A 12,653-nucleotide genomic window follows, 5' to 3' on the forward strand; every position below is an offset into this window, starting at 1 on the left:
TGAAACGGACATTATGGGGAAAAGTGGAATTGTGGAGAGAAATGACTCTTACTCTGGGATAAATGCAATAGTCTTTACTGAATGCATTTTTCCCACACACACACCTCACTCCAGAACTAGACTTTACAAACGTAAACCACCGTTCTCCTGCGGGGGTCCCTGAACGCACCGCGGCCACTCTCACGAGGGCCGCGCGCCCACGTATTAACGCTGTATTTCCCATTGCAACGGTGAAATGCATTAATCGGAGCTATTATACCAGGCAAGGTGTGTTTTCTGACAACAGCACGCCGGCAATAGCGTCTCTTGAACCCGCACAGTGCTTTGACAGCACTCGGTTTATTCCACTCACGTGCACACGCCCACCTGCTGGCTCCCTATACTGGGGTTTACAGCAGGGGCGGGGTGTGTAGGACAGTGTTTCTTCCTCTGGGAATGGGCAAGAAGCAGCCACGCTGCGACTACTCCTCATCCCGTGAGCAAGGAGAACGATCCAAAGAGCCCTTCCGTAAACACGGGGGCTCCCAGGAGATCAACACGATCCTCTTTGGAAAGTGCCACGCGGCGTGATATCTCAGGGACATCACACGACGGGCAGCGGCGGCGGCCTGTGATGAAGTAGGGTCGACCCTATATCATGTGAAGCCACCGAGCACCGGGCCCCCGGGGGAACCGGGCCTGGGGCAAGGCCCGTGGACCAAGCTACTTATTCGGCCTTGCGGCCCAATAATCGCTCTGACCTGGTGAGGCGGGGGCATCTCTAGCAATGAGTGAGTAGCCCACACACCCGCCGCCATGATCATCATCCAGGGAGAGTACAGCCGGGCGGTGGACTTCCATGGACGCCAGACCCGGAAGGAATGGCGAACGTGAATGGCACCGCCTCGGCCATATCCTAGTCCCCCAAACACTCGAAGCAAAGGTGGTGGGGATCGGCGCCCGCTATTTCAGCCAGGGCACGAAGGACAGGCCCGGGTCTCTAGCAGTGGCGACTCCCTGGAGGTATGATAACTCTTCTTTCAAACGTCTCTCAGTCTCTCGTGGAATCACTTCCGCTGCTGAAGAGAAAAGGAAAAGGATGATAGTCAGGAGGCGAGGCCTCCTTTTATGTGGTGTGATGCGCGCGCATTCAGGTAGGCCCGCCCAAGGCCGGCTACCTCTAAAGAAGTCTCAGTGGGAGAATGCTCGCGGGGTAAGATAGTACCCATAGAGTCCAGTAGAGGGCGGAGCCTGTGAGAGATATAACCACTATTTTCCGGAAAGAGCCGCGAACCTCGTGCGTCAATACATTTTTATTACACAGGGCGTTGCCCGTACATTTATGATTGGTCAAGACTAGCTAAAGAGATACCATGGTTTAGACTTGGTTCTGTTTGGTAGGTGCGCAGACCTCTTGGCAACACGATCCTCCAATCAGCATTTGGCCGGCCTGTGGAAGTCCCTCCCTACTCTGGCACCATCATACGTACTTTGTTTTCGCTAACGTTTCTACAGAAAAACTGGAATCTTCATAAGGCTGCTTCCTAGCTATGTGTCGGAGCGGAGCTCACCCAAAGCTCAAGGCCGGAGTGATGTCCTGTTTATGAATAACTCTTTGTATTCTTCCAGTGTGTGCACCTGACCTTGCTACATTAGTATTGCAAGCTGAAAACTTTCTTCTGACTATTCCCTTCGTTAGTATCTAACCCATCAGAACCTGGGATTAGTGATTGTGTCTATTTATTCTATAGTCATAGCAATCTCATGAGCACAATAAGCATATAATGTAATAATAAGAATCCCTCTTGTAATGTTATATACAAATAGACTCCACAAATCCCTCCTTTCACACCTTTTCACAGCATTTCACAAAACACTACAGCATTTCAGAAAACACCTCAGCATTTCACAAAACACTACAGCATTTCAGAAAACACCTCAGCATTTCACAAAACACTACAGCATTTCACAAAACACTACAGCATTTCACAAAACACGACCTTAACGCCGCTTACAGCCAGCCAACTAAAAGTTGTTCCGTTCACGTTGTCATTTTTAGACTCCTTCGCTTCTTTGCTTGTGAATCCAAAAGCTGCAAGGCTTGGCTGTCATATTTTTTATTACAAAGCCAGAGTTAAAAAAATATATCAATATGAACATTTCAAAGCTCTCTCAAGAGCTACTGGAAGCCGAATCTCGGGGACCGGAGAAAGTGGAGCAATGTTATCGCCACGCCAAGCAACAGCCTAGAACAACCTCAACCTATGCAAGTAACCACGTAAGCTATTCTACTGATGCTGGACAGTTTTTAAAATAATGGATCAACGCTCTCTGTCTAATATGTTCGCTAGCTGTTAGTGTTGTTGCATAGCAACCACCTCGCACTATGTTTTGTGCAGAAGGCAACAGAGGGACTATTTTATTTTGAACATCATTATATTTACTAATAAAAACTATTTAAGTGTGTATTTTTCTTTCATATTGCCACACTTGGTAACCATTTTATAAAAGCAATAGTTCACTTCAGGCCGTGATATATGGTCAATATATCACAGCCGAACCACGCCCCTTAACTGTGATATAATGGCCATATACCATGGCCTGTCGTGAGCTATTGCTTAAATATAAAACAAATATTCAGAAACTGTGAACAATGACTATTATTTATTTCAAGAACTTTTATTTACAGAAACTCAACATTTCTAATCTGTGTGACACAAATATGCACGATTTCTTTGGCCTCCCCCTATTTATCTCCAAATCGGAAGCCCCCCCCTTCTTTAGGGGAGCTTGGCTCCCCCCATTTCGAACAGTGCCTGTGACACAGTTTTGTGAAAAAACGACCCGCCGGACCCAGATTAGGGTACTCTCGGTCTTACAGTTGTTCTCGATTGCTAACACACTAAAATTCTACATAAAGCACAATTATTTTAACTGACACTCAAAGAGCAAACATCGGCTCAAATCTCCAAAACTCTAAACAGGTTTTCAGCTTTTCACACAATTTGCAAATCAACATGGCACTTTTTGCAAACCACTGCACACGTTTCTCCACGTAAGACACAGGAATCTGACATCAAGTCACGTGTTAGCACATACATAACACTGATATTCAAAATGCCTCACACATGGACCAATGATCAAGAAACACGCTCCACCTGACCAAACACCTGATAGCATAATTGTTGGCTCATCAATCAGGATGTTAGCACTATGAAAAGACCACAGGTGAGAACTTTCTTACAGCAACAATGGAAGCCAACATGGAAGCAAGAGGAAGAGGAAGAGGAAAGGCTGGGCTGAGAGTGAGAGGAGGAGGAAGAGGTGGGTGAGAGTGAGAGGAGGAAGAATGAGAGGTAGAGGTAGAGCTGGATGGAGAGGACGTGGACAAAGAAGAATACTCTCTAATGAAATGAAATGTTATCAACCATGGTGTGACGATGAGAGAGGCTGGACAGAGGGTTCAGCCTAATCTAAGCCGATGTACTGTCGCCTCTGTAATCCGGACACTTAGACTTGAAAACAGGTTAGTTCCCAGTTTATAGCTCTGCATAACTCATGATATATCAGAGCTTATATCTGTTGTGTGAAACGTATTTACTTCATTACTGTAATTGAATTGTTGGCATGTTGCATACTATAACTGTACAAACATCCTGCACAATGTACTGTGGTAAACTTACTTTTATGCAACACAGACACTGACCAACACTATATCTTTGTTGTTTATCTGAAGGACTGAGAAACAAAGAGGTGGAAGGCTAAGGATGTTCAATGAGGCACAGGAAGCAGCAGTTACAAACTGGGTTTTGGCAAACAGTGCATCCCACTTAGAGAGATCCGAAGCAGAGTAGCTATGTGCTGAGATGCAGGTTGCACAATGTTAGTTTTGAATAAAATGTGATTTTTTTCAACAACTCATTTATATTTCTTCATTTACTGTATTTCTGTAAACTCAAGCAATCTTTCTCTGCAGAACCCTCTCTGTACAGAGCACAGCCCATAACAGATGAAAGTGCTTTAGAGTATGCTCAGCAGTGTGTAGATGGGTGGTCAAACCATCTAGTATTATAAATGAAGTGTGTTATATTTGGTGCTAAAGTTTGCATTTGGTAAGTGTTTATGTAGTTTTGAGGGCAGTTCTTCACTTAGCAGGAGAAATTAGGTGTTTTGCACTTTGGGTGTGTGGTTTTGTGAATTGTGTTTAGTGTTCTGAGAAACTGAGCAATTTAAAAAAAAATGTGTGTTAGCAATCGAGAAAAACTGTAACAGGTTAACACCCTCCTTGGAGACATGCCACGTCCCAGCATGCTTGAAAACCTCCACCATCATCCCGGTTCCCAAGAAAACAAGGATCACAGGATTAAATGACTACAGACCCGTCGCCCTGACCTCTGTGGTTATAAAGTCCTTTGAGCGCCTTGTCCCTCCTGAAATACATCACAGACCCCCTCCTGGACCCCCTGCATTTCGCCTACAGAGCCAACAGGTCTGTGGACGACGCTGTCAACATGGCCCTTCACTTCCTCCTCCAGCACCTGGATACACCAGGAACCTACGCCAGGATCCTGTTTGTGGACTTCAGCTCCGCCTTTAATACCATCATCCCGGCTCTGCTGCAGGACAAGCTCTCCCAGCTGCACGTGCCCGACTCCACCTGCAGCTGGATCACAGACTTCCTGTCTGACAGGAAGCAGCACGTGAGGCTGGGGAAACACGTCTCTGACCCCCGGACCATCAGCATTGGTTCCCCTCAAGGCTGCGTTCTTTCCCCTCTGCTCTTCTCCCTGTACACCAACAGCTGCACCTCCAGTCACCAGTCTGTCAAGCTCCTGAAGTTCAGACGACACCACGCTCATCGGACTCATCTCTGGTGGGGAGGAGTCTGCCTACAGGTGGGAGATGGACCATCTGGTGACCTGGTGTGGGGAAAACCACCTGGAGCTCAACGCTCTCAAGGCAGTGGAGATGGTTGTGGACTTCAGGAAGAACGCAGCCCCACCCGCCCCCATCACTCTGTGTGGCTCCCCAGTAACTGCTGTGGAGTCTTTCCACTTCCTGGGCACCATCATCGCCCAGGACCTCAAATGGGAGCAGAACATCTGCTCCCTCATCAAAAAAGCCCAGCAAAGGATGTTCTTCCTGAGGCAGCTGAAGAAATTCAACCTGCCAAAGATGATGATGGTGAACTTCTACACCTCCATCATGGAGTCCATCCTCACCTCCTCCATCACCATCTGGTTAGCCACAGCCAAGGATAAGGGCCGGCTGCAGCGTGTCATCCGCTCTGCAGAGAAGGTGATCGGCTGTAATCTGCCATCCCTCCACGACCTTCATGCTTCTAGAACCCTGAGGCGGGCAGGGAAGATAGTGGCCGACCCCTCCCACCCTGGAAACAAACTGTTCACCCCCCTCCCCTCTGGCAGGAGGACGCGCTCCATCAGGACCAAAACCTCTCATCCCCTGAACAGTTTCTTCCCCTCCGCTACCGGCCTCTTAAACAAGGCCGGCCCTCCCACTGACACTTACCTCAGACACAACGTAGTCTCTATATGCATTACATTAATGCACACAATGTTCATACTGCTTACTGCACATATTTCTTGTTTCATATTTCATATTTTATATCCTATCATTCATTCATAGCATTCTATTTCCATGTAAATTACTGCTTTATTTTATTGCTATTTAACTATATGTTATTACGGTGTCCTTAAAGATTTTTAGTTTTATATTAGATTTCTTGTTTTATATTTTATGTATGCATTATGAAATTGTTAACTGTGTTTGTTATTCTCGCGTCCAGGAGAGAAGCTTTAGAAAAGGAGACTAAATGGAGTTTCTGAAAAGTTTCAAATGGGTACTTGAATTAAAAAAGGCGCGGTAATGTTACAAGCAGAATATTGTTCAGTCAGAAAAACAGCTGTGTTCTGGCTCTCGTGAGCGAAGGAAAGAGACCGCTCCACCTTTCCAGCTGTTATATATATATCCTCTGCTGGCTTCTCCCTGTGGGCCGGTTGGCGCTGCTGGGGGCCGGCCCTCCACGTATTTAATGTCCGTTGTTACGCATATCAGAGGATACAGACATTGTACATCCAATATATATCTAAACACGCCTTTTCTCCTCCTTAACTCTTTCATGACTTTTCATTTAACACATTCTAAACGCTGTAATCAATACCAGTGGCGTTTTCTCCCGGAGGCCAAGGGAAGCCAGGCTTCCCCTGTTTTTTCGGATTGTAGTTATAATTTAAATAAATAAATAAAAACACTTTGTTTTGTTAAGATAATTATCCGTTGCTGTGTGTTGCTGCCGGCCCGTCTCTCCCCCATTCTCATTGAGTATTTTACAAAGAGTGAAACAAACAGCGCCCCTCTAGATGTTATGGTGAAACAGTAGATTGCACTCACTGTTGCGAGAGGAGGCCAGCCGAATCTGGCTTCCTTTGGTGAAAAAAAATGGAGGGATTGACCGATGAGGCCCACGTGATGCCCCTGCCAACCTGTGATTGGTCAGGGCCATGCCAAGGGAAGCCAGCCGCCTCTTGCTTCCCTTCAGAGGCGGCTGGCGATTTGATTGGACACTGCCATCCAATCAAATCACATCAACATCAGTTTTAATACTGTAACTGTCATCACCGCCGTTAGAAATTATCAAGCAAATGAAGCATTATGGAGGGTGGAGATTTGGCGTACTTAATCAAACATAACTTTACTAAACTTCCGCTACAGCAGCAACTAAAAATTAAATCAGATGACAGGCCAATGCTCACACTCGAGCTGTGTGTACACAGAGGAAAAAGGGAGAGAATCGGACGTTCAATGAGGACAATTATGTCCGCACGGAGTGGCTAACTGGAAGCGCTAAACTTCAGCGTCTATTTTGCTGGCCATGTCTTCTTTTTGACAAGGATTCGTGCTCCCTGAACAATCCTTGGGCAACTTCAGGATTCATCGACCTTGCCAACCTGCCACGGGCAATTGAGAGGCACGGTAAATCCACAAATCACATAGATTGTGTGATTGTCTGCATACATTAATAAGTAAAATGCTTAAATTAATAAGGAGAGAGTTTCAGCTGGAGAGTGCGTGCGGACCTTTCGGTTAGATAACAGGCGTGTGTAAGTTCTGCATCTGTGTGATACAAATGTGTGTCAAATGATACCGGGCGCTGTAATCACTCATCTGGTTACATTATTGACCACCCCCCCGACCCAAAAAATGGTCTTCCCCTACATTTTTCCCCACGCCACGCTACTGATCAATACTCCAAAAAATACAGGAAATACTTCACGGCAGTTTGGTTTCCGGTCGTTCTGGATGTTGTCACATGCTACCCACGTCTGTAAACAATAACGTACTCAAATAAACTTTACCTTCATTTAATATTCAACAATAATAATATCTCAACGTCTATAGTTGTAGTGTTAAAATCAGTAGGTTTCGGTGTGCAACACTCCATGTCATTTCGCTACTAAATTCACCTCTATAGGAAATGGTATACTAGCCACATGCTAAATGCTAACCGGAGATGAAGGATTTTCAGAATAAAAGCTTAACAACTGGTTGTGCACAAGAATGTCTGGTTTTTCAGTATAAAACAGCATTTAAACTGACGGTATGTTTAAGCTATATTATACCATCAAAACATTGATTTTAATTTCTAACAAAATGAAGTCAAATTCCTCGTATGTGTGAACCTACCTGGCAATAAACCTGTTTCTGATTCTGATAACTCATCTCTCTCGTTCAGATTAATGTGGTCGTTTTCTTTTCTTCTTAGCGAAACGCCGCTTTGTCAACTGTCCTACCTCGATTGCTGTATGTAACTGTGCAATATGGCAGACCAACTTGCGCTTGCGCAGTGCAAATCGGGCAGACATGCAAACCGGGTAGTCACAGTCACCCATAGGTTTCTGCAGAGTTGCTGTGAACCCCGAAGTAGGCGGAGTCGGCCACTGCCATCTCGACAGAGTTAGTTAATTGTTCATTAATAGTTAATTGTGCTAAATTCAATGCTGGAATCAAGCCAATATTAATATTTCTGCATGACATTAGTTATTTATATTTTGCTGTCACTTAATTATATGTTAAATAAGTTTAAGTCAAACTAAGATACATGTGATGGTAGCTAGTTAATGCTCGGAACCGGATCTAGACAATTTTACATGGGGTGGCAAGAGGTTTTGGCAGGGGGGCATGGGAGGATGGATGAATCCACTACACAAAACATTAAAACACAGATATACATTTAAACTATCAATTATAAAGTTATATAGTATCACAAAAGGAACATGCCCAGTAATTAAACAAAACAAGACTGTGCATATTTTAAACTGTTAAGCACTGAGCCTGTTTTTCAGGTCTCAGGCTCGAAAATGACATTCCCAGAACAAATGACCATATCTTCCCTTCTAAAAGGGTTAAATTAATAATCTTTTTTCTCAAAGTAATGATAAACCTGTGAGTTGGATGTAGAAAAGTCAGAATCAATATAGATGTTTTTTTTATTTTAAAGTAAATTCAGATTGAACATAGTAAAAAACTGTAAATTATAGTGTCCGTCCAAAAAACTATTTTTTACTTATAGTGAAAACTAATAATAATAATAATAGATTTATTTTGTTAGCGCTTTTACAGGTGCTCAAAGACGCTTTACAGATATAGTGAAAAGAAAAGAAAGGAACAACAAATAAATATATAGTTAAAGTTAAAGTCAAATAATACAAAAACAATCACACATTAAAAGCCAGATTGAAGAGGTGAGTTTTTGTGAGTTAGTTGTTTTTTTAGTTAAGGTGGTGAGGTCAGTGCAGTCTCTGATGGGTTGTGGGAGTGAGTTCCAGAGGGAGGGGGCAGCGACGGAGAAGGCTCTGTCCCCCCAGGTACGGTGATTGATGTGGGTGGAGATGGATAGGAGGTTGGCTTCTGATGAGCGGAGGCAGCGGGAAGGGGTGTGGTGGTGCAGCAGGTCTGTGAGGTAGGGGGGGGCCTGATTGTTGAGGGCTTTGTGAGTAATGAGGAGGACTTTGAAGTTGATTCTTTGACGGACGGGGAGCCTGTGGAGGTTCTGGAGGATGGGAGTGATGTGGTCTCGGGAGCGGGTGTGGGTGAGGAGGCGGGCAGCAGAGTTCTGGATATGTTGGAGTTTATTGAGGAGGTTGGATGGTATGCCGTAGAGCAGTGGTTCCCAAACTTTTTGTGCCCAAGGCACACCAAAGGACAAGTAAAAATCTCAAGGCACACCTATTGTGCAAAATAGCCCTTATAACACGTGTTATCACTCATAGCATGTAAAATATCTGTAAATGTGCATAATTATTTACTAATGCCAAATAAAATGTGACAAAGACAACTATATTACTCATGAAATATTTATTAACAAAATATTTCAGAAATTAATTTGAAACTTTATCAAATTAGGCTTCATCAAAGCAGCAACACACTCATTTAAACCAGACAGGTCACAAAATTAAAAATGATGCAAAGGAAACTCAGCAGAAATTCAGCACAGAGAACTGTCAATGCAAGGAAGCTGCATTGTCCATGGTCCTGAACTACAAATTATAAATGTAACATTTCAGCATTGAAACATGTGCTATTGTAAATATTTTGCCGACTTACAAATTAGTGAGATACATGTGCCTGTCGGGGCGCGCAGTATTTTTTAATCCTTGGTGGCACTGAGGAGAGGGCCACTCGCAAGTCCTGTTCAACAGAGAGCCGTGACCTCCTGTTATTCTTCATGTAAACCAGAGTAGAGAACGCCAACTCCAGAGATGGGGTCGTTACTAAAAAAATGTAATATATTACATATTACTTAAAAAAAAAATATATAAATAAAAATATATTACACTACTTCGTTACTATCTACATAAAGTAACTCGTTACTTTACTCGCCGAGCACGTACGAACTGCGCATGCGTGAGTGGCAATAACTTTCCTTACCAGCAGGCGGCGGTAGTGTGTATTTGTCATTCAAAACAGGCAACAACCGGAAGACAGAGAAGAAGAACAGACTACGTGATATAAACCAGCGCCATATGGCGCTGATATAAACAAACAACAAATAGCGTGTGCGGTAGATTCACCTTAGCATGTGTTCTTTGCAGGTGCTTGTTGAGGTTTGACGTGGTGTTTACAGCAGTGGATAACAGCTTCTGGCCTGGACACAGTTTGCACCTCACCGTCACATTCCTGTCTATTCTTCGGACGAACTCGCGTCACACCGTTTGGGAACCACTGCCTATCACAGTAGTCGAGTCGTGATATGATGTGATGAATGCATGAATCAGGGTTTCAGCAGCAGAGGAGGAGAGTGATGGGCGGAGACGGGCAATGTTTTTGAGGTGGAAAAAGGCGGTCCTGGTGATGTGATTGATGTGGTGGTTGAATTTGAGCTGACTGTCAAATATGACTCCGAGGTTGCGGATGTGAGGGGGGGGGGGATAGAGTGTGGCTGTCAATGGTGAAGTTGATGGGCCGATGATGATGATGTCTGATGTGTTCTGTTCAGTTGGAGATAGTTTGTTTGCATCCATGCTTTTATTTCTGAGAGACAGTTGGTGAAAGTGGAGTGTGTTGTGGGGGTGATGGTTTTTGTTGAGATATAAAGTTGGATGTCATCGGCGTAGCAGTGAAATTGAAGGTTGTGGCGACAAATTATTTTGCCAAGGGGGAGCATGTAGAGGATGAAGAGGAGGGGGCCAAGCACCGAACCCTGGGGGACGCCTTGGGACAGAGGAGCAGTGGAGGAGGTGCAGTTGTTGATGTTGATAAACTGATGTCTGTCGGTGAGGTAGGATTTCAACCAGGAGAGTGCAGTGTCGGTGATGTTGAGTGATGATTCGAGGAGGGACAGCGGGATGACGTGGTTGATGGTGTTGAATGCTGCGGTGAGGTCGAGGAGGATGAGGATGTTCAGGTTGCCGGAGTCAGAGGAGAGGAGGAGGTTGTTTGTGATTTTCAGAAGAGCTGTTTCTGTGCTGTGTTTTGAATCGGAAACCGGATTGAAATGGCTCAAAGAGGTCATTGGAGCTGAGGTGGGATTTAAGTTGTGAGGCAATGACACATTCAAGTATTTTTTACAGAAAGGGGAGATTTGAGATGGGCCGGAAGTTGGACATGATGTCAGGTGTGAGTCCAGGTCTTTTGAGAATGGGTGTGACAGCAGCCAATTTGAGAGAGGGGGGAACTGATCCAGATCTGAGGGAGGAGTTAATGATGGTGGCGATGAGTTGGGAGATGGCAGGGAGGCTCTCTTTAACACATTTGGAGGGCATTGGGTCAAGTGTGCAGGTGGAGTTAATTCCAGTCATGAAGTCGGACAGTTGCATGGGGGTCACAGGGGAGAAGTGGGACAGGGGCTGTGAGGTGAAGGGGGGGGAGCCAGGAGCGGAGGTGGGGGGTGCTGATGAGGGTGTCAGATTGCTGTAAATGTTGCTGATTTTGGTTTGGAAAAACGAGAGGAAGGAGTTGCACTGTTCGGTGGTGAAGGACGAGGTGGCGTTGTCACAGGGTTTGAGAAGTTTGCTGATGGTGGAGAACAGACGCTTGGGGTTGCTGGAGCCAGACTGAATGAGTTGTGAGTAGTAATTAGAATTAGTAATTGAGTGCGTTACTATACTGCTGGAGATAGTCTTTGTAGATTTGAAGATGGACTGTTAGTGTGGTTTTCTTGTGTTGGCGTTCAAGTTGACGTTTCCTTGATTTCATTTGGCGGAGTTCGGGGGTATACCAGGGGGTGGAGTGTATGAAAGAGAAATGTTTTGTTTTTGTGGGGGCCAGTTCATTGAGACAGAAGGAGAGGGTGCTGTTATAATAGTCCACAAGTTCAGATGGGTTTTCAGAAAGTGGGGGGGGGGGGGGGGGGAGACAGACATCTTGCAGGTAATGGAGGCAGTGATTGCTGAAGGTGAGATGGATTTGAGATTTCTGTAGGTTATTGTGCGTTTTTGCTTTTGGGCGGGGATGTTGATGTCCATGATGATGGCCAGGTGATCAGAGATGTGGAGATTGAAGCTGGACAGATGATGGATGGTGAGACCAGTGGAGCAGACCAAGTCCAGGATGTGACCACGGCTGTGTGTTGGGAAGTTGATGTGTTGAGAGAAGTTGCAGCAGTGAAGGGTTTCCTTAAATTCAGAGGCATATTTGCAGGTCGGGTCGTCAACATGAATGTTAAAATCACCTAAGAGGAGAACAGATGGGGATATGGCAGAAAGCTGAGTGAGAATGTCAGAGAGAAAGGAGGGGTTTGGCTTCGGGGGACAGTAGATAATGGCTGTGACCAGGGGAGTGGGACCAGAGAGTTTGAAGATCAGGTGTTCAAATGAAGAAACATCAGGGATGGGGATTATGGTAGCTTTTATTTCCTTTCTGATAATAGCAGCTATACCACCACCCCACCCTTGTGGGCGAGGTTTGTCAATGTATGTGAATCCTGCTGGGGTGATTTGATTTAAAGAAAAATAGTCCAGGGGTTTTTGCCATGTTTCGGTCAGATACAGAAAGTCCAGGTTATTGTCTTTAATGAATTCATTCAGAATGTGGCTTTTATTGTGGATGGAGAGTGTGTTGAGCAGGGCTGCTCTGAGGTGACGTTGCATTGGGGTTGTGTGGACCGGGGGAGTGGAAGGAGATTGGTCAGATTCACGTGTTGTTTGTTGTGATGG

At 45.0% G+C, this 12,653-nt stretch overlaps 1 protein-coding gene across 1 annotated transcript in view; it reads left to right on the plus strand.

The window, feature by feature from the left end:
• Positions 1-435: 435 nt before the first annotated feature.
• The window catches only part of LOC117547324, a 42,458-nt gene continuing 30,240 nt past the window's right edge, over positions 436-12,653 (plus strand). The window contains exons 1-3 of the mRNA XM_034217950.1: positions 436-554; positions 4,460-4,638; positions 4,823-5,277. Coding sequence (XP_034073841.1) covers positions 436-554; positions 4,460-4,638; positions 4,823-5,277 — 753 coding nt within the window. The remainder of the gene's footprint in view (positions 555-4,459; positions 4,639-4,822; positions 5,278-12,653) is intronic.

This window comes from Gymnodraco acuticeps, unplaced genomic scaffold, assembly GCF_902827175.1.
Source record: "Gymnodraco acuticeps unplaced genomic scaffold, fGymAcu1.1, whole genome shotgun sequence".
In the NCBI taxonomy this organism is placed as follows: Eukaryota; Metazoa; Chordata; class Actinopteri; order Perciformes; family Bathydraconidae; genus Gymnodraco; species Gymnodraco acuticeps.